General features: G+C 43.2%; 1 protein-coding gene across 1 annotated transcript in view; it reads left to right on the top strand.

Annotated features, from left to right (window-relative positions):
* Positions 1-4,065: 4,065 nt before the first annotated feature.
* Positions 4,066-21,554, top strand: part of xpo1a (exportin 1 a) — an 81,737-nt gene continuing 64,248 nt past the window's right edge. The window contains exons 1-7 of the mRNA XM_083634841.1: positions 4,066-4,664; positions 5,768-5,897; positions 7,240-7,341; positions 12,060-12,132; positions 13,008-13,069; positions 14,001-14,045; positions 18,804-18,985. Of these exons, the coding sequence (XP_083490967.1) occupies positions 5,772-5,897; positions 7,240-7,341; positions 12,060-12,132; positions 13,008-13,069; positions 14,001-14,045; positions 18,804-18,985 (590 nt within the window). The 5' untranslated portion in view covers positions 4,066-4,664; positions 5,768-5,771. The remainder of the gene's footprint in view (positions 4,665-5,767; positions 5,898-7,239; positions 7,342-12,059; positions 12,133-13,007; positions 13,070-14,000; positions 14,046-18,803; positions 18,986-21,554) is intronic.

The following is a 21,554-nucleotide window of genomic DNA, read 5'->3' as shown; positions in this document are numbered from 1 at the left end:
TTCAAGAAAAACATTTTGGCTAGTGGAAATTCTAATTGGCTGGTAACTTTAAAATCTAGCAGCCATATTGGCAGGTGGTCAAAAAAGTTAATTTCAAGCCCTGAGAGCAGGTGGTGACATAGGAGTGAGTGAGAAAAGGATGAAATATTGGTGGTTAAGACTGAATAATGACATCACAACTGTTAATTTAAAATCAGTTATTCCTCTAAACCTGGCTTCAAATGCACCAAATTTTTCACGCTGGCGCCGTTCGGCCCTCAGCAAAACCTGGTAGCAAGGAAATTTTTTGTGGCCCTCTCTATCATCAAAGTTACCCATCCATGGGTTACGGCATGACAATATTTGTTCGGCCCCCGGCAACAATCTGGGTTTCTCATGTGGCCCCCCATGAAAAATAATTGCCCACCCCTGGCCTAGCTTCTTCTGTTTGTTTGTTTTGGCACAGCTATTCATTTCCCCCAGTCCAGCCCTCTAGTTAGCTGTGTCATCAGAAAAGAGTCATGTGCCGACTGTGTTGTTTTGTTGCTGTTGTTTTGCCAGTGACAAGGAGGAGTCGGACACGGCGTACGAAGCCGTTCACTACAGAAAGGTCTACCTGGATGATGAAGAGGATGAAACGCACGCCGAAGAGAGGGGGGCAGGCAGCCGCCATGAAGGAGAGGAGGACGCTGGTCATGACTCAGAGGACAGTTACCACTACTCCGACGATCATGAGAATTACTCAGACGGCAGCGACCAAGACGGCGGCAAGCAGGAGAGCGACGCCGCCCACAGCGAGCAGGACAGCGAGCAGGAGCAGCAGTCACAACTCTGACGGGCCCCTACACACCGCCCGCGATAAACCCGCATGTACTCTGCTGCAGCGTGGTTGGCTGCCTTGCTGTATTTCCGTCTTCAATTGACTGGTCGATTTCGAAATGCCCCTCCTTCCCTCGCTGCCATCTCGTCGCTCACCAGCTTGCGAAGCATGCTGGCGATACCTGGCGTCGGGACATCGCAAGCGACAAGACGAGAGGAGGGGCCAAAACCGAAATAGACCAATTGGAGACGGAAATACAGCAAGGCAGCCAGCCAAGCTGCAGCAGCGGGGCGGGGCTTGACAGGGCGAGTGCGAGTACATGCGAGTTGATGGCGTTTGGTGAGAAAGGGGGTCTCTGACGGGGGAAATCGGAGCAAAATCACACAAGACATGCGAGGAGGAAGACTGAACACATCTGCTTCCGGTTAAAGTGTTGCAGCAGGTTTATATAGTAGAGAGGTAAAGAAAGATCGTTTTTAAAACTTAAGAAGGGCCAGGTGCGCTGATGGCCTCATAGCTATATTATTGTAAATAATGTACAAAAAATAATACACAACACGATTCATGCAAGGGAAATGTATCATAGCAGAGCCTAGAAAAACTTCAACATGGGGGGGAAGATATTGATTTATTAGAACGTTAGTCTTCGATCAATATGGACACCCAGAGGGCTATTCAACTAAATTGTTCAGGGGGCCACATTGAGTGCGTTTACATGCACACCAATAAACTGTTTATTAGCGGATTTCTGAGTTACCTGATTATTCAAGTGGTCATGTAAACAGCATAAACCGATAAGCTTTATCCGTTTATGGTCATAAACGGGTTATGAATAAACCGATAAACACACCTAGGTTTATGGGCAATAATCGGTCTTCTCTCTGCATGTATACAGCATAACCAGCTTTCTTTCGGGTTTATACATCTACACGTTGCGGGAGAGAGAGGCAGCTGGAGACGCGCGCTGCTCACTCACTCACTCACTGGCCCCTTTCTGCTGCTTCTCCCCGTCCATGGCGCACCACAGCCGGCTTGATGAGATGAAGGTGAGCAGCACGGAGCTCCTGCAACAGGCGTTTCCCGACCTGCTGCCTCCCCGTTGCTGCACTGCTATGTTGTAATGTGGATACAGGAGATGACGAATATTTGTCTTGAATTGCGAATAGAACGACGCATTAATAAAACGCATTGGACTCAGTGTGCAAGCCGTGATCTGTGTGTGACGGGTTTTTTCAGATGACGGATTAAAAAGATTTATACGAACAAAACGTAGCCTACTCAGCTGTTCAAAACACAAGTTATCCGCCACTAAAGACCTTAATTCTCTCAGTTTTCTGACAGCTATTTAAATTCAGTTGGGTCAAGATCTGTATCGTTCATGTTATTTGACGTGCTTCAGTCGCCTGCCTGTCTCTGTGCGCTTGGTAAAGTTGGAAATATATGACAGATTCACACTTCCAAAGCGACGCCTCCCGACAACGAGATACAAACTAATTTTCACCTAAACCATCCTCCGAGCCGGACAAGAAGTAATGAAAATGTGATTTTGCATTTTGCAACTTCTTTTGTTGTTTTATTGCGGAATTACCGCTGCCTTCTGGAGAGAAATCCGACTAATTGACTGAATCATGTAAACCCGGGTTTTTCCTATTGTCGGATTATTAAAGCGCATGTAAACGCAGAAATCAGATTATTGCCATAAACTGATTATTCTCAGTTATCCGTTTATTGTCTGCATGTAAACGCACTCATTGTCAGAAACCTAAGGGGCTGGGGGCCGGACCGTTCCCCGAGCTATTAATCCCATTATATGTACACTTGACACAACGCGCCACCACAATTTCCAAAACTTGCATATCAACACATAGTAGCAAAAGTAGCTTAGTTTCAATTTAAAAGTGCTTAATTTCTGTGCAACAAAAGCTGTGTTAAAGCCCCAAAAGTAACCACATTTGAAACAAATCTAAGTATTCTACAACTTATGTCAGCCATTTGAAATATAATTTGGTCAATTCTGATATCTCTTACCTAGCTACACCACCGCATTGTAAACATTTATAGTGCATCAGGAAAGGAAACAACTGTAAACATTCTTTCTTGTTTAGAACCTAGTATTAAAGACTGAGTATCTCATGAAAAACTATTAATATTGCATCTTTTGTGTTTAGCTACGTCTCACAGCATTGTAACATTGTAGTGCAGCAAGAAAGGAAAACTACTGTAAACATTTTAACCTTTTTTCTTGTTTAGAACCTAGCTAGCTACATCACAGCGCCATCTCCTGAAAAACATTAATATTGCGCCTTTCTTGTTGCTATTTCACAGCATCTCCTGAAAAACATGTATAGTGCATCTGACTTGTTTAGCTCACTTTAGCTAGATCCCATCTGAAAAACAACCAGTCGGGTGTAATAAGTAAATGAGGTTTAATGTTTTTTTTTTTTTTTTTTTTTTTTTTAGAACTCATCCGCGGGCCGGTCTGACTTGATTAGCGTGCCAGTTGGTCGCTGCCGTGCTGACACTGCACAAAGCCCAAACTATCGGCCGTCTGTCTGTCATAAGTGTCAGACTGATAGACTCCGGGTTCCCACTTCCCAGATTGGTCTTAGTGAGAGAGTTAATGTTTGTGTTTAGGGCTGGGTGATATATCCAGAAAATGTATTGATATAAAATATTTCATATCAGTTGATCTCGATAATTATTGACAATTTCTAACGACCTATTTTTAATAAAGACCATGAGAAAATAGGTTGAATTGTACCTTATTTAGCAAGGCAGTGAAGGCACACAGGTAATAATTTCCAGCCCTATGTATTCTAGATGTATACACTCATGGTGTTATTGCAAGGCACTTGGAAGGTGTATGTATGTCATCACAATTGACTGTTTTGTTGTTTTTCCCATACTGAACCATATACAATAAAGTTGTTTACACAAAATTACTTCGCTTATTTTCACTTCTCATAGAGATCTATATACTTAATTGAGGTGCAGTATTTCATTGGTGGGTGCTTGTTGCTGCTGCAACCCCCCTCATATCAGCCAAGGGCAAACACAACCACATGGGCTCAGAGGGAGGCTGTGAGTCCGATTGACAGCGCCACTCGGCCTATAGTGGAGCAGGACGAATCTACCGACGGACCAATCAGACGCCGCGGGGGGCGTGTACATGGTCCAAATTTTAGGCGGCGCGCGACGGGCCGAAGCACCGAGATGGAATATCCCAGTCTCAACCGGTTCCAACCGGTCCGCGTCCGGGGTCTGAAGCATGAGATCAGAGGAAGAGCACACTGGCACCCGCTGAAACATCTCTGCTTACCCTTCAGTGTTATGCCAACAGGAACAAAATAAAAACACAGACTCTTCTTATCTCGTGATTATGACGCGGAATACCGCTCCAAGTCTGACTCCCGTCAAATCTGTGTTGCTAGCTTAGCTCTACGTTAGCCAGGGGACCCGAATCAGCATTGACTTGTCCATTAGCACGCTAAGTTGCTATTAGCATAGTTGGGAGAGAAATATGTGTCAGGCTGTTTGAGGACGAGGGACATTCGGTTGTAGCCGCTAGTAAATTGCGGAAAGTATTATAACGTCGCCGACTGAGAATCGATAAGTATCCAACGCCAACATTGCAACATTGTGTGCTACTAGCATTATAAGGGGAAGCTAACGTTAGCTATTTTGCTATCGGATGCGAAGCACGGTGTGGAATTCAGAGCGTGCCATGAGATAACGGTAGGATAGTTGACCTATATCCGTTTCAACACACAACAGAGGACAACGTTGTTTTTGTTTTCCACTGAAAACAGCAACGTCAGTTGAACCAATTGTTCTTTTCAACAACAGACGGGACAGGAAATATCAGGTAAGCTTAGCCAACATTAGCCTAGCTGCTAACGTTGGCTAGCAGTGTTGTGCGTTGGTCAAGTTCAGAAGCGATGTGACGTTTTGACGAGCTGTTTCGCTAACTACACAAACCAAACGTATCGCAATGCGTGTTGGCCGACAGGCGGACACCTCCAACACTTCAGCTCGCTTTCACTTATGTTTAAGTGACGTTATTTTACAACTTGAAGCCTATTCGTCTTTCGATGGATGGGTTCGTTTTAGTTGAATGCTGCGTCACTCCTGAAATGAGCCAGACGGGGGCGCAGTTTCCCCCTAAGCTTATGTCATGATTCATTGCGCCATGTGGGTTTATGCTTCACTTTTTCTTTTTTACGTGTCTGACCATTGACTATGCTGTCGCCGGTCGACACGTTTTGTCTGAACAAGATTTGATTTGATTGATTGATTTATTTTTGTTTTCAAGCAAATGCAAGTACACACACACACACACACACACACACACACACACACACACACACACACACACACACACACACACACACACACACACACACATCAAATACATCAAATACATCACAAGAGATGAATGCCTGGATAGCCCATTCATAAAGGCCAGCCTTTTTCCAATGGGGTCCAATATAATAAGGAGCAGAGACTAGACAGGACAAGAACATAAACCGTTAAAACACTAGCAACAAATGTAAGAGCTTAAAAAGATGAACGTACCTCTTGACTGCTAGCTATTAGGAATGTTCAAGGAAAACTGAACCAGATGCGCAAATTTAATTCACCATTGTGCTTTCAATCAGCTCTTAATAGACTTAACAGCTACGCTATACACACACACACACAATGCTTTTGACTTTGTGCACTTTTGAATCTTGTATCTTCTCGTGTGTTTATTTTTAACTCACCGTTTCTTTTGAATGTGTCCTAGTTTTAGCTGCTTGGTGTGTTTTACCATGAGTGGTAACACTTTCTGAACTCTACTTTGAGATGTGTGTGTTACTTGTATGCTTTCAGATGATGGCATTAAGCCTATTATTATTATTATTATTATTATTATTATTATCAGCTTCTAGTTAGGTTAACAGGACTGTTCTCCCCTCTCCACTGAAGCTCTATGCCAGCAGAAATGACCATGTTGGCGGATCATGCAGCCAGACAGCTGCTGGACTTCAGTCAGAAACTGGACATTACTCTGCTGGATAATGTTGTCAACTCCATGTACTATGACATAGGATCCCAGGTGAGCACGACTCCATGCTGTGGGGTTTTTGTGTCTAGGCAGGATTCACATGTTAGAAAAGGCAGAGCTGTGCCCTTCTATCAGTGAGCCATTTACAATTTGACATTGTGCATTGACAGAAATTAAAGTCCCTGGAAACCAAAGTCCACAAAAACGTTCTAACTATGTTATTTAGGGTCTTATGTGAGTAATTGTATGCCTCTGAAAAGAGAGAGAATTACTTTCAACCCTAACCCCAAAAATCGACACTTTTCTGTTTTCTACAAGGTCTGGATTTCCATTTCCTCATTGAAGAGAGCGGAGCGCGCGGTGCTAAAATGCAGGATCTTATCACGTCATAAGATTTAATCGAATCACACGCACGCGCGCACACACAGTAGCGCTGTGCACTCGCAGCGCAGCGGCGAGTGTGTTCGCCGAGCAACGCGCGAACACACACACACACACACAGACACACACTCCATCTCTCTTTCCGTCTCTCTCTTTCTCCTCTCTCTCTCTCTCTCTCTCTCTCCTCCGAGCAGTCTGCTCCGAGAGAGAGAGAGAGAGGAAAAGACCTGCTGCAGACGGGACACGCCCACACAGTCCGCGGGAGAAAATACACTCTAAAATGTAATTGATTCTCATGACTTTTGCCATGACTGTCAAACCTAAATTTATATACTTTGCGACGTTCATCATCGTTCAAATTTGGCTGGTGGCTTATTAACATAGGTTCCTGTGATGTGATGAACTCAAAATGCTAAATAATAAAAAGATATTTCTGGTTTCCAGGGACTTTAAAGACTCCTCTGCCACTGATAAAAAAAATTGTGTACCACAGTCATTGCTCAGGCGTGCAAACTAGTCACCTTTAGGTGATAGTCACCTTTTTATTTGAATTCCAAAATAGTGCTATTTTGGAATGAAAGTGAATGACTTTGAGTGGTTTTGTATCTGCCCTGGTATCTATCTGTCACCTTTTTCACTCCATGATTTTGATTCTGATTGCTAAGCATCACTGTGCAGTTATTAGAGATTTATATTAAAATAGAATGTCAATGTTGCCCCCCCCCCCAAAAAAAAAAACTAAAACAAATGGATCATTCGCCATCTCAAACCTAAACAATCCAGTGTGTACAAGTTCCTATTTTGGCAGATGCTTGTAAAATGTATAATTTTGTCAACCCAGGACTTGCGTTTCCTGCTTCTTCTTTTTTTAACCGTTTTAACAGATTTTGCAGTTTGTGCTATTTATTTATTGTTTTGTATTGGTAGAGGACATGTGATTCTGGAGCAAGCCTTCTAATTGCAACATAGTGAACTCTACTAATAAAAGGTTTTGCTCTTTGCTCTCTTGTAGCAACGGCTGGCCCAGGAAGTGCTGACTAACCTGAAGGACCATCCAGACGCATGGACGAGGGTGGACACCATCCTGGAGTTCTCTCAGAACATGAAAACCAAAGTATGAACCAACTGAAATTGTAGTAGAGGAAAGCTGCTCTATTCGCTGCTTGTTGACTAGGGATGGGCATTTTAAGCAATTTAAATACTCGAGTACTCTCCTTCTATTATGAACGAGTGCTCGAGTACTCGAGTACTCTCCTTCTATTATGAACGATTGCTCGAGTACTCGAGTACTCTCCTAATATTATGAACGAGTGCTCGAGTACTCGAGTACTCTCCTTCTATTATGAACAAGTGCTCGAGTACTCGAGTACTCTCCTTCTATTATGAACGAGTGCTCGAGTACTCGAGTACTCTCCTATTATGAACGAGTGCTCGAGTACTCGAGTACTCGCCCGCGGGGGGGGGTCTGTGTGATTACTATGGTAATGACTGAGCGGGGGGTAATCTGCTGTGTATCGGGCTGTTCACACATAACGTTTGCATTTTTGCATGGAAAAAGCGCTACCTGGAGCATTGTTTGTCAGGAGAGGGACTGACTGATATTAGGTGATGCTTAGCTAACACCTAAAGCAGGGGTGGGCAATTATTTTTCACGGGGGGCCACATGAGAAACCCAGATTGTTGCCGGGGGCCGAACAAATATTGTCATGCCATAACCCATGGATGGGTAACTTTGATGATAGAGAGGGCCACAAAAAATGTCCTCGCTACCAGGTTTTGCTGAGGGCCGAACGGCGCCAGCGTGAAAAAATTGGTGCATTTGAAGCCACGTTTAGAGGAATAACTCATTTTAAATTAACAGTTGTGATGTCATTATTCAGTCTTAACCACCAATATTTCATCCTTTTCTCACTCACTCCTATGTCACCACCTGCTCTCAGGGCTTGAAATTAACTTTTTTGACCACCTGCCAATATGGCTGCTAGATTTTAAAGTTACCAGCCAATTAGAATTTCCACTAGCCAAAATGTTTTTCTTGAAATAAATCAGAATATGAGTGGGTTAATTTAAGCGTAAGTATCAGTAAGTGGCCCGGGATGATCAAAGCCTGTGTTGAGGGTCACACGAACAAAAATGCAGTCTTGAAGCTAAATAAATCCAAAACCAATGAGTTAATTATTTAAATTTCTAATTCAATGTAGCCTTTTAGTCATAAAGATTATTGAAAGATATTCCATATTTCAGACTGAAATGCTATAACAGAAGTGGAGTATTGGCCAGAATGACATGAACATTTGGACACTTATTCAGCGGGTATCTTGCATGTAGCGTTCAGGTGCACTGTGTAAAAAAAACAAACCCCCCCCCCCCTTTGCAATTCCATGAGGGCCACACAGGTGGCGCCCGCGGGCCGCATCCGGCCCGCGGGCCGTAGTTTGCCCATGTATGACCTAAAGCCTACCTCAGACAGTATCTCTGATGGTTGGATGGTTGGATGGATGGCATTAGCGCTTTGGAGCAGACAAGTTGTGAAACAAGCGAAGGCATTTCCAATACATGTCCATTGTCCAGCAATGTCAGGTTATTGTCCAGTATCATCCATTTTACTTTATGATCACTGTTACACTAAGGTAAATCCACGGATTACAAGGTCCGGTGTTCTGCCAAAAAGTGAAAACTGACCAGTGTGATTAATGTTACAGCTGCAGCTGAATAGTGATCACCATGATGCGATTGTCTCCCAAAAAGTGATTCTTTCTCCACATTTCTTGTGACTAACGTTATGGGAAACGACAGTGTAGTCAGTAAACTAGTGCAAAGTTTTGAATGAGTTTTATCGGAGGTGCGCTATGAAGAAGCGTGCGTCTCATTCAGGAGAATATCTCCAGCCACCATTTTCGGGATGAGCTGGAAAACCTCCGGTTAAAACTTTCAAAATAATGTTACTTAAACAAAAGTAAATAGCTTATTGATGCACGTTGGAGGAGAAAAGGTATTTCAACGAATGAAGCAGCAAACCTTGTATCAAAATACTCGTGATGTTATCTGGTGTGAAACTGTGGCTGTAACGCATTACTCAAAATAAATAGGGTTACGTTACAATAAGCGTTTTATTTTGAAAGCAACAAAGCGGATGACGTACTTGTACATTCTGGCTGACTTGACGCCCGTGCAGTTCATGCTGCCAGAGCCGCATGACGATGCGTGCGTAGATCTTCTAGACCATTTTTAAAGGGGTGGGGAGTGGGGCGAGTACCCGAACAGCAGAAACCTTACTCGAGTACTGACGTTATGAACGAGTGCTCGAGTACCCGACTACTCGCGCCCATCCCTATTGTTGACCCCCGGGCTTCCTGCAGCTCCGTTTGAGCTTTCACAGTGTTGACAACCTCGGCCTCTTCTTCTCCGACTTTCTTTGGTGGCTGCTTTTCACTTTATTGTTCTTTTTGTCTGTGCCGAAATGTCTGATGTGACAGCTCATTTTCCCATAGACATTTCGTAAAATGCTTATAAAATACGGTTCAGCTAACGCTATAATCGGGAGAGACCATAGAACATTTCGCTCGGACCAACAACAAAAAAAAACCCATCAAAAAATATTTTCTTTAAACCCTACGTTTTGGTCCCAGTGAAATGTTATGGGATCTCTCCTGTTTCTAAATATATCTGTACTGTTTTGTTTGAACCAGTAAAACTATTTTTATAAGCACGTGTATGGGAAAATAAATGGCGGATAAAAATCTCTGGTACAGTGCTGAAGCAGGAAGTAGGCGGTCACTTTGCCTCTCTATACTAGGCATCTCGCACGCTTGATTCCTAGGATCGCTGGGGCTGCGCAACCTCGCCCGCCCTGCAGCTCACATACGCAGCTGCTGCGTGGCCTCACCTGCTCTATTGGCATGCGCAGCACACAATTGTTCAACTTTGCATCACTGATGACATCATAATGATGTCACAATTGCTCGAGTGACATCACGGATGATGTCACAATGCCTATGACGACATCAGTGCCTATGACATCATCAGTCATGTCACAAGATGATTTTGGTCAATAATGATGTTACTGATGATGTCATAAACATTGTGACATCATCAGTGGTACAAAAAAACATTGTAACTCACCAATATTGGAGCCCTGGGCTGTCTCTGCAACAAGACAAGTCCTCATCGAGGACGTTCTAATACAAATATCAAGATATTCTTTAGAGCAGCGGCTCTCAAATGGGGGTCCGGGGACCCCCAGGGGTCCGTGGCACTTTGCCAGGGAAAAGTTTTCAGGGAAATAAAACGAAAAACCTTTTTTTTTGCGAAAGCGTCATAGTTCAACAAAAATATGTTATGCTTTAAATCTAAAATGGTTCATGGATTACATCGATTTAAAAGTCAAGCACGTTACCGTGGAAACAATTAAGCTTAGCCCAAAATCACAAATCAGAATGAGGGGGTCCCCGGTATATTTTCTATCTTGTAAGGAGGTCCTTGGCTGAAAAACATTTGAGAACCTCTGCTTTAGAGGCCATATCGCCCAGCCCTAAACGAGAGGTAGAGCGGAGCGCAAATCTGCAGGACACGAGGTGAGCAGCAACAGCACGAGCACCGGCTATCTTCTTTTCCTCTGATTGGTTGCGCTCATGAAAGGTCAGCGACAAGTACATACAGAGACATACAAGTTCAATGCAATTACCACACACACACACACACACACACACACACACACACACACACACACACACACACACACACACACACACAGCCTATAATATTATAGCCTATGTTTATTATTAGTGGCCGGGCCAGCGAAGCGGCAGGGCCACTTATTGTATTTGCCTGTATTATTATTATTCTCCCCGGAAGTTCGACTTCCCATGCATGAAAACTAACCAAACTTTGCACAAAGGTCCAGTCCCATGCCAAACGTCTTTGACGCAAATCTGGGGCCAATAGTCGTAACGGTGGCACTACAGCGACCGTCTAAAGTTTCAAACTTTGAAAATTCATAAAAAATCAGGCATACGTGCTACGGCTTTGCAACTTTCACCGAAATGTGCGCCCAAATGAGGAGAAACTTTTGCACAATGCAACCTATGGCCAATTATGAAGTCTAAAGACAGCAAAACTGCAAAAACTGTAAAACTAATTAAACCCTACTCCCACATTTTTTCTTCAAACGACACCAAACTTCAAAAATTGAGCCCACAGTGCATCAAAACGTTGAATTCTGCCCCCGTGTATAGCCTAATTGCCTTAATTACCTAGGGCAATTGGGTTGTATTTGTGATGTCATCAGTCAGTCAAGCAATTGTGATGCCATCACTGATGTCACTCGAGCAATTGTGATGTCATAAATGGTAAATGGCCTGCATTTATATAGCGCTTTTATCCAAAGCGCTTTACAATCAGTAGGTAGTCTACATTCACCCATTCATACACCGATGGCGGCAGGCTGCCACGCAGGGTGCCTACACACCATCGGGAGCAAGGAGGGTTAAGTGTCTTGCCCAAGGACACAACAACAGCAGCTGGGAGGGAACGGGGATCGAACCGCCAACCCTTGCATCATTGGCCGACCCGCTCTACCTCCTGAGCTAAAGCCGCCCTCTCTGTCATAATAGCTCAAAGCCTTGAGACTTGCCCGGCCACGACCCATTGCTGCGCAGCAGCTATGATAATAATAATTATTTTTTCCTTTTGTGGACCGGGCTCGCGGCCCGGTACCAAATGCGTTGCGGCCCGGTACCGGTCCGTGACCCGGGAGGGGACCACTGGACTAGAGGAGTATCCCTGATGCTCTTCACTGTCCACAGTCCTCATGCATCTCCATCTTCCTCCCAGTACTATGCACTGCAGATTCTGGAGGCCGTCATCAAAACCCGATGGAAGATTCTACCCAGAAATCAGTGTGAAGGTAAAGATGGACCAATATTACACTTTGTTTTGCTGTCTTGTGTTGTGCTGTTGTGTTGTGTTTTGTTGAATGGCTGGCTGGGCGATATAGCCAAAAAGTTTATCGATATAAAATATTTCATATCAGTCGATATCAATAATTGTTGAAACATTTTAATGACCTATTTTTAATAAAGACCACGAGAATGTGACGATAACGCTAGTAACATAATTACATGCCCTCAAAGTCAAACGAGGGCAATGCAGCGTTGCTGTTGAAGTATCGGGTTGCAAATATAACGTTAAATATCAAAGAAATCACATAAAGTATAGTGGACATGAGATCATGGCGTACCATGTAAATGCTTTAATACTGTAACACTATGACCTGTCCTTGATCTAATGAGGATAGTAAAATGACGTGATGGCTGTGCATGATCACCATAAGTGGTATCAGCATAGCAAGCATTCATTGTTTAAATACGTCGTTGGTCAAAAGCACAAGGCGTTTAAGCAACCTGAATTCATGCAAAAGAGAGAAAGTGGGTGATTAAAATAGGCATCGACATTGTCAAAATAAATATATATATATAATCTATATATACGGTATATTTGGTGTGTGTGTGTGTGTGTGTATATATATATATACATAGACACACACACAGGGACGCTGCAGCACCGCGCCATATGATGCAGTGTGGTGCCGGTGTGTGGTACTCAAACTATTTCCCCAAGGTTGGCAGGTCTGTGTGTTGTCTTGTGTTGTGTTTTGCTGTTTTGTTGTGTTGTGTTTTGTTGAGTTGTGTTGTGTTTTGCTGTGTTGAGTTGTGTTGTCTTGTGTTGCTCGTCAGGGAAAATGTTGCCTTCATGATAATAAAGACGCCCACATGTTTCCAGGAATCAAGAAGTATGTAGTTGGGCTGATAATCAAGACGTCCTCTGATCCTGCAAACATCGAGGTGAGGTGATCTTCATGTCAGAGAGCATGGTGTGCGTGACCTTTGTGCTTCTCGTTGGTAATGCCAGTATGTTTTATGCAGTATGTTAATGCCAGTATGTTATTATGCAGTATGTTAATGCCAGTATGTTATAGGGCTGTCACTTTTTATTCGAAATTCGAATTCAACTTCGAATGTGGGGGAGGAGGGCATGTTCGAATGTATAATTGACCTGTTAGAATTTTTTTTTTTATAAATTTTTTTTTATTCATTATTATTTTTATTTTTTTTATTAACCAAAATTAACCAACTGCTGCTTGCTGGTAATGTTAATCCCATGTCAGAAAAAGTCTCCAGATTTGTCGCGTTGGTCTCTTCTGAGAAAGATTGTCTCCAGGGTCTGAAAAGTTGTCTCGAGTTGGATGCAGCCAAGTTTGTGAGGCAGTGTTGTGACTGTGAGCGTCCAAGCTAACACGTCGGGCCGATGCCTATTGCCTGGTGGCCTGGCCTGCAATTTATTTTTTTATTTTTTTAAATAAATTAACCAATTCGAATTCGAACGATTTGCGGGCAATTAAAGTTCGTTCAAACTTTATTTTGGGAAAAAGTGACAGCCCTAGTATGTTATTATGCAGTATGTTAATGCCAGTATGTTATTATGCAGTATGTTAATGCCAGTATGTTATTATGCAGTATGTTAATGCCAGTATGTTATTATGAAGTATGTTAATGCCAGTATGTTATTATGCAGTATGTTATTATGCAGTATGTTATTATGCAGTATGTTAATGCCAGTATGTTATTATGCAGTATGTTAATGCCAGTATGTTATTATGCAGTATGTTAATGCCAGTATGTTATTATGCAGTATGTTAATGCCAGTATGTTAATGCCAGTATATTATTATGCAGTATGTTAATGCCAGTGTTTTCCTCTCATTTGCATGTTGCAGAAAGAGGGAGTGTACATCGCAAAACTCAACATGATCCTTGTGCAGGTAAAGAAGTGTCACCTCTTCACATCTTCTTCATGACAACACTGTTTACCCAGTCAGGGATCAAAATCTCTCCACTGAAATCGAACATTTCAGTGAAATGTTCAAGTACACCGAGATATTTGTTTTTCTCATTGTCGCTCGATTCAACCCTTTGGAATCGCTCTGTCGCTGTGTTTAAATCGCTCCGCAAACCGCGAGCACACTCGGGCCGAGGTGTTCATACTCGGAGAGAGGGAGAGACTATTTGTGCACAATTGGCAGCACCTGTGTCGGCCTGATAGATGTGGGCGAGGTGCAGCGAGCTTGAGAAACAAGAGAGATCTTCACTGTCAAGAAACAAGCAGCACACAGCTCTAACGTTAGACAGGATGAAAACGCAAACAACACAACTGTGTTTTCCCCCGATGCAAGAATGAATAAATACTCGGGGTTACGGCAGCCAATCAGCGTTAAGCAGCGAGCGACTGTTGGCAGCGAAATTTCGCTCGAGTTGGGATATTTCATCTCGGGCGACGAGCGAATTTTCGCCCTATCGCTCTGTCTCTGTCGCTCGGACACCCAGCGATTTTTCTCCCGGGCGAATATACGCTCAATCGCTCGTTTGCATTGACTTTGTATGTAAACTCGATGCCAGCGGAAAAACCGGAATAGGTCGGTGTGAACGCACCTTAACCCATTGATACCTGATGCAGCATTTGTGTGTGTATCCCTTTAAGACCGTCTTAAAGGGATACACACACAAATGAGGGATGTACATGCAAATGCTGCATCAGGTATCAATGGGTTAAGGGGTTTAGTGAAGCGTTGCCGCTCAATCTAAACAGAAATTCATAGTAGACCTGACCTACCTTATCTGCTAAAGTAAGTTGAATTTACCGTAAATTCCGGACTATAAGGCGCACCGGTGTATAAGCCGCACCTTCAAAGTTGACAATTTTTTTCTTATATAAGCCGCACCGGACTATAAGCCGCGGGTGTTTTTTTTATTTTTTTTTATTGTGTTTTAATGTTTAATTACCATATGTAATGCTCCCATTTATTAACATTTCAACAAAACAACACAACACAACACCACCTGTGTTGTTATTTACAGTGCACACAGTGTCATACAGTGTCATACAGTGTGGTGAAAAGAGGGCAAGAGAGGAAATTAAAACAGAAGTGGCTTTATAGTTAGAAAGAGTGCTAAAAAAGAGATTTTTTTTTTTTTTTTTTTTTGAAAAAATCCATAGATAAGCCGCACCGTTATATAAGCCGCAGGGGCCAAAAAAGGTGCGGCTTATAGTCCGGAATTTACGGTAAATACCATTTAGGCTGCGGCCACACTCATCCGTCGTCTGTCCGTTCATTTCAGTTCATTGTCCATGTCAGCTGTCCATTGTCCATGTCAGCTGTCCATTGTCCATGTCAGCTGTCCATTGTCCATGTCAGCTGTCCATTGTCCATGTCAGCTATCCATTGTCCATGTCAGCTGTCCATTGTCCATGTCAGCTGTCCATTGTCCATGTCAGCTGTCCATTGTCCATGTCAGCTGTCCATTGTCCATGTCAGCTGTCCATTGTCCATGTCAGCTGTCCATTGTCCATGTCAGCTGTCCATTGTCCGGGCAGCGCTGGTGACAGGTGTCTCTGTCAGATTTCCATGTTTGGACCTTTTCTGTACGGATGGATTCATCACCGTTGGTTGGGGGGCACTTTACACGAGGACGGTTTCCTATGGTGACAGGGAATTATTTTGTCGTTAGTGCCTCCCTTTTAGATGGCGACGGCGAATTCGCACTTAGGAAACGACACATTTTGGAACCACCCTCCAGAGTGAAACTTGTTTGAGACGCTTCCCGCTGAGCGGGGCTGAGGGCTCCATGTAATCGCTTTGGAACGGCACATTTCAGAAACTCTGACGTGCCTGCACACGCGACACACGCGATTACGCCATAGCCGTGCGCGAGTTGGCAACCAAATAAAACGTCAGTATGAATGAAGTTTGGCAACATTCAGAATTAAGCTACACTGCGGCCAACTTCAGTTACATGTTCAGAACGTTACTGCTGCGAGGAGCCGATGGCTGCACCCGGTCGGCATTTAACGTTAGTTACAAAAGCACGTCGACAGTGTTTTCTCACTGCCAGTAGCCTACACTAGGGTTTGACAGATAGCACAGTCAGCGCTCCCGGTCATCGCTGCTCGTTAAAGATTTCCAATAGGCGTTATTCTGATAAACTGGTCACATATATGTTACATTCTCACCCGACAAATATTAAAACTTTAAAACAGTTTGGGTTTTTTTTTTAGCTTGAAAAAAAAGCTTTTTGGCAAGTCTAAATGACTGCGGTAGGCGTACTCTACTTCCGCGTTTAAAACCGGAAAGACGATTACGAAATGCCGTCATGCAGAAGCGTCCTTGTATGGGCAAAGAATGAGGTGATCACACTGCCACCTAGCGACCTGGCATATACATTACGGCATTTTAAAAATTCAACAGCGCTCATGTAAACAGGGAGAAGGTGTGAAGGAAAAGGTGTGAAGGAAACGCTATTGTGTCGTTTCTTTCAGAAACTGTCCTCGCGTAAAGGGCCCCTTAGCCAATCCGAGTCGAGGAGGCTACTCCACATACTGGACGTTCCAAAACAACGGACAGACATTTATCTGTCAATAACGGCCCCTTTCAGCGGAGCAGTGTGGCCTTATTCTCGCACTATTTAAATATAATTCAAAATGTTTGTTTCTTGGTGGTTGTCGATCTTCCTGTGATCAAATGATTTCCAGAGTTTAGCCGACCTTTAATCCAAACACTACATCACTGCACCAAGTGCAAACATCTATGTGATCTTTGTGACGACATCAGTGCAGACTCAGAGACCATTGTTGGGAGTAAGTAACTAGTTACTGTAACTGAACTAGTTCTTGCAGTAACTAATAATCTAACTAATTACTTTTCAAATTTAGTAACTCCGTTACAGTTACTAAAATAGTAACTGGGCTAGTTACTAGTTACTTTAGGGCATGAAAATAACGGACAACTTCAGAGGATTATCCGGTTTCTGATCCTCAGACCTAGTCCAGGGAGAGAGCTGCACCGGCAGCCAGAGACCCAGAGGCGAATGACCTTGATATGCTATAAGCCTCCCCAATAAGCCAATGTTCAATGCCACACTGTGGCACAGTGACACTAACATAATTAATCGAAGCAGACTTTTAAAAGTAACGCAAAAGTTACTTTCCCTAGTAACTAATTACTTTAAAGTAACTATAAAGTAATTAAATTACTTTTTGAGAGAAGTAACTAGTAACTGGAACTAATTACCAATTTTCAGTAACTTGCCCAACACTGTCAGAGACACATGCACACCGGTGAGTTTGACAGAGGTTAGAAGTAGAACAGGAGCTGACGTACAGTGTGCAGGGCACATACAGTGAGAGGTGCTATGAACAGTTGGACTCTACAGCAGGGGTGGGCAATTATTTTTCATGGGGGGCCACATGAGAAACCCAGATTGTTGCCGGGGGCCGAACAAATATTGTCATGCCGTAACTAGGGCTGGGTCGGTTTGAAAATTTTAAAACCGGTTCGATATTGCCGTCTCTAAACCGGATCGAACCGGTATACCGATTTTTTTTGTAATTCATTTTTTTTTTCTTTTTTTTTAAAGCAGGGCTCCCGAGTGTGGCCCATAACTGTCTGTAGTGCAACTTCAGTCCACCTGATAGCGATAATACACCTCTAAGCTGGTATTGTCAACCAGCAATGATACTGAATAAAAAGAAGCAGGACACCTGTGTAACAAACACACCCTGTATTTATTTCTCATAACTATTCAGCTTAACTTTTCTTCAAACATCAACATAATAAACAAAATAAGACTTTTGCATACTAGTGCAACTTGAGAAGAGGCTAATACGAACAATAGGGCAATCAGAATGGACTGGCAATTTTTTTTTTTTTTTTTTTAGGTTTTTTTTAGGTTTTTTCGGTTCGCACGTGATCAAACCGGTTTGGGCTCGTACACCGAACCGAACTGGTAAAAACCGGAAATCGACCCATGCCTAGCCGTAACCCATGGATGGGTAACTTTGATGATAGAGAGGGCCACAAAAAATGTCCTCGCTACCAGGTTTTGCTGAGGGCCGAACGGCGCCAGCGCGAAAAATTTGGTGCATTTGAAGCCAGGTTTAGAGGAATAACTCATTTTAAATTAATAGTTGTGATGTCATTATTCAGTCTTAACCAATATTTGATCCTTTTCTCACTCACTCCTATGTCACCACCTGCTCTCAGGGCTTGAAATTAACTTTTTTGACCACCTGCCAATATGGCTGCTAGATTTTAAAGTTACCAGCCAATTAGAATTTCCACTAGCTGAAATGTTTTTCTTGAAATAAATCAGAATATGAGTGGGTTAATTTAAGCATAAGTATCAGTAAGTGTCCCGGGATGATCAAAGCCTGTGTTGAGGGTCTTGAAGCTAAATAAATCCGAAACCAATGAGTTATTTGAGTTATTAACATTTCTTCTTCAATGTAGCCTTTTAGTCATAAAGATTATTGAAAGATATTCCATATTCCAGACTGAAATGCTATAACAGAAGTGGAGTATTGGCCAGAATATGACATGAACATTTGGACACTTATTCAGCGGCTATCTTGCATGTTGCGTTCAGGTGCACTGTGTGTAAATTTTGCCCATGTGTGCCCATGTGCCCATGTATGCTCTACAGTGTTGTTGAGGCTGATGTATGTGTTCCTCTCTGGGCCGGTGTAGATCCTGAAGCAGGAGTGGCCCAAACACTGGCCCACCTTCATCAGTGACATTGTGGGTGCGAGCCGGACCAGCGAGAGCCTCTGTCAGAACAACATGATCATCCTGAAACTGCTCAGCGAGGAGGTCTTTGACTTCTCCAGTGGTCAGATGACACAGGTCAAGGCCAAGCACCTCAAAGACAGGTAACGCACGATAGACTGGCGTCATTGTAGGAAATTAAAAAAAATTATATATATTTTGGGGGCAACTTTTGCTCCCATTGTTTAAAAAAGGGGACATTTGCAAAATGATGGGGCCACTTTACAGACGAAATGAACCCAACGGAGCCCAAGTGGCGCGTGGGTCAGAGTCACGTTTCAGACATAACTTGTCTGAGATGACAGGTTGAGAGGCGGGCCATAGTAGCATGTCGATGATTTTATTTGACAATTCTGGTGAGTGGATTGGGCTTTGGCTAATCCTGGCGTGTTCCGCCCCCAAATCGAGTGGGGTTCAGCGTGTTGTGGTGCTCTCCTCGGGAAGAGCCTGCTGACGCGAGGTTAGTGGAGCTACGCGAGTTAGAGCCGCAGGCAGCCAGCTGCCTTTAGTGTGGTGCGGAGCGGAGAGTGCAGCCTGTCAGCCTGGAATCTCCGAGGGGCCGGGGTCTGAATTTGGCCTTAACAAAGTTAACTAACGTTATCCTGAATGCGAGTTTAACGAGCCAGTTACATTTCTGCCAGATTACAGACACAAGGCGCCATTTTCTCCTTCATTTGGAGGAGATATTTATCCTGAAATAAAGATTGATTGACAGCTGCCATGTCGTGATCGGTCGTGAACGCGGCTTGTGTTGTCTGTCTCTTTGGCTGCTGCTTTCAGACAACGCAACGGAGCGTCCACCCCTCGGAACGACAGCTTTGCAAACATTATACGTTGCTGTCTTGCTTTTTGGTGTTTTGAGAGTACATTCCAGAAGCAGAACAAACTTCCACCAGACAACACGAAGGCCAAAGGGATTACCGTGAAGTAGGGCTGGGTCGGTTTGAAAATTTTAAAACCGGTTCGATGTTGCCGTCTAAACCGGATCGAACCGGTATACCGATTTTTTTTGTAATAAAAAAAGAAAAGAAAAGAAAAAAAAAAGAAAATTAAGCAGGGCTCCCGAGCGTGGCCCATAACTGTCTGTAGTGCAACTTCAGTCCACCTGATAGCGATAATACACCTCTAAGCTGGTATTGTCAACCAGCAATGATACTGAATAAAAAGAAGCAGGACACCTGTGTAACAAACACACCCTGTATTTATTTCTCATAACTATTCAGCTCAACTTTTCTTCTAAACATCAAAATAATAAATGAAATAAGACTTCTGCCTATAGTGCAACTTGAGAAAAGGCTAATACGAACAATAGTGCAATCAGAATGGACTGGCAAAAAAACAAAAAATGGCAAAAAAAAAAAAAAAAAAAATTTGTTTTTTGTTTAGGTTTTTTCGGTTCGCACGTGATCAAACCGGTTTAGGCTCGTACACCGAACCGGTAAAACCGGAAATCGACCCATGCCTACCGTGAAGCTGTCCGTGTTGCCCTGGCTGTTTGCGTTTGCTGTCTGTCTCTCTCGCCCTCTCTGATGTCAGCATTAAATCATAGCAATATTGTAACGTTAAAGCCGGTAGCCTCACATACATAGCGACACACTTGTGGTGGTACTCATTTGCACAAAACATTTCAGTAAAAATAAAGACACACAAGACATATCTTGGCAAGTAAATGTAGGCTATATGTATTACTTTTCACGAATCAATTCAAATTGTTTTGGAAATATCGAATGACCCAATTGTTATTGTGGGATATTATGAACCAGGTACTTAACAACTAATGTTATGAAAGAATAGATTACAAAACACTAAGTAATAATGTATCTTAGTAGGAGCCAGCTACAGGCAGAGGGCCCTTATTTAAAGCAGCAATGCCTAAATAGTGCTGATTTGATTTATAAGTATTTGCCTTGTATATTGTTCTTCATTTTGTTTTTATGCCTCCGCCGGCGAAGCCAGGCCGAAGGCATTATGGATCCGGGTTGTCCGTCCGTACGTACGGCCGTCCGTCCGTCCGTCCGTCCGTCCGTCCGTACGTCCGTACGAATGTTTGTTAACGCCATATCTGAGGAACGCCTTGATGGAATTTCATCAGATTCGCCTTAAACATTCACTTAGGCCCAAGGATGATCTGATTAGATTTTGGTGGTCCAAGGTCAAAGGTCAAGGTCACTGTGACCTCTCGAACGCCATTTTCAAGCTTGTTAACGCGATATCTGAGGAACGCCTTGATGGAATTTCATCAGATTCGCCTTAAACATTCACTTAGGCCCAAGGATGATCTGATTAGATTTTGGTGGTCAAAGGTCAAGGTCACTGTGACCTCTCGAACGCCATTTTCAAGCTTGTTAACGTGATATCTGAGGAACAACTTGACAAAATTTCATCAGATTCGCCTTAAACATTCACTTAGGCCCAAGGATGATCTGATTAGATTTTGGTGGTCCAAGGTCAAAGGTCAAGGTCACTGTGACCTCTCGAACGCCATTTTCAAGCTTGTTAACGCGATATCTGAGGAACAACTTGACGAAATTTCATCAGATTCGCCTTAAACATTCACTTAGGCCCAAGGATGATCTGATTAGATTTTGGTAGTCCAAGGTCAAAGGTCAAGGTCACTGTGACCTCTCGAACGCCATTTTCAAGCTTGTTAACGCGATATCTGAGGAACAACTT

The sequence above is a fragment of the Poromitra crassiceps genome (genome assembly GCF_964638095.1).
Source record: "Poromitra crassiceps genome assembly, chromosome: 4".
In the NCBI taxonomy this organism is placed as follows: domain Eukaryota; kingdom Metazoa; phylum Chordata; class Actinopteri; order Beryciformes; family Melamphaidae; genus Poromitra; species Poromitra crassiceps.
This window is presented reverse-complemented; position numbering and strand designations above follow the sequence as displayed.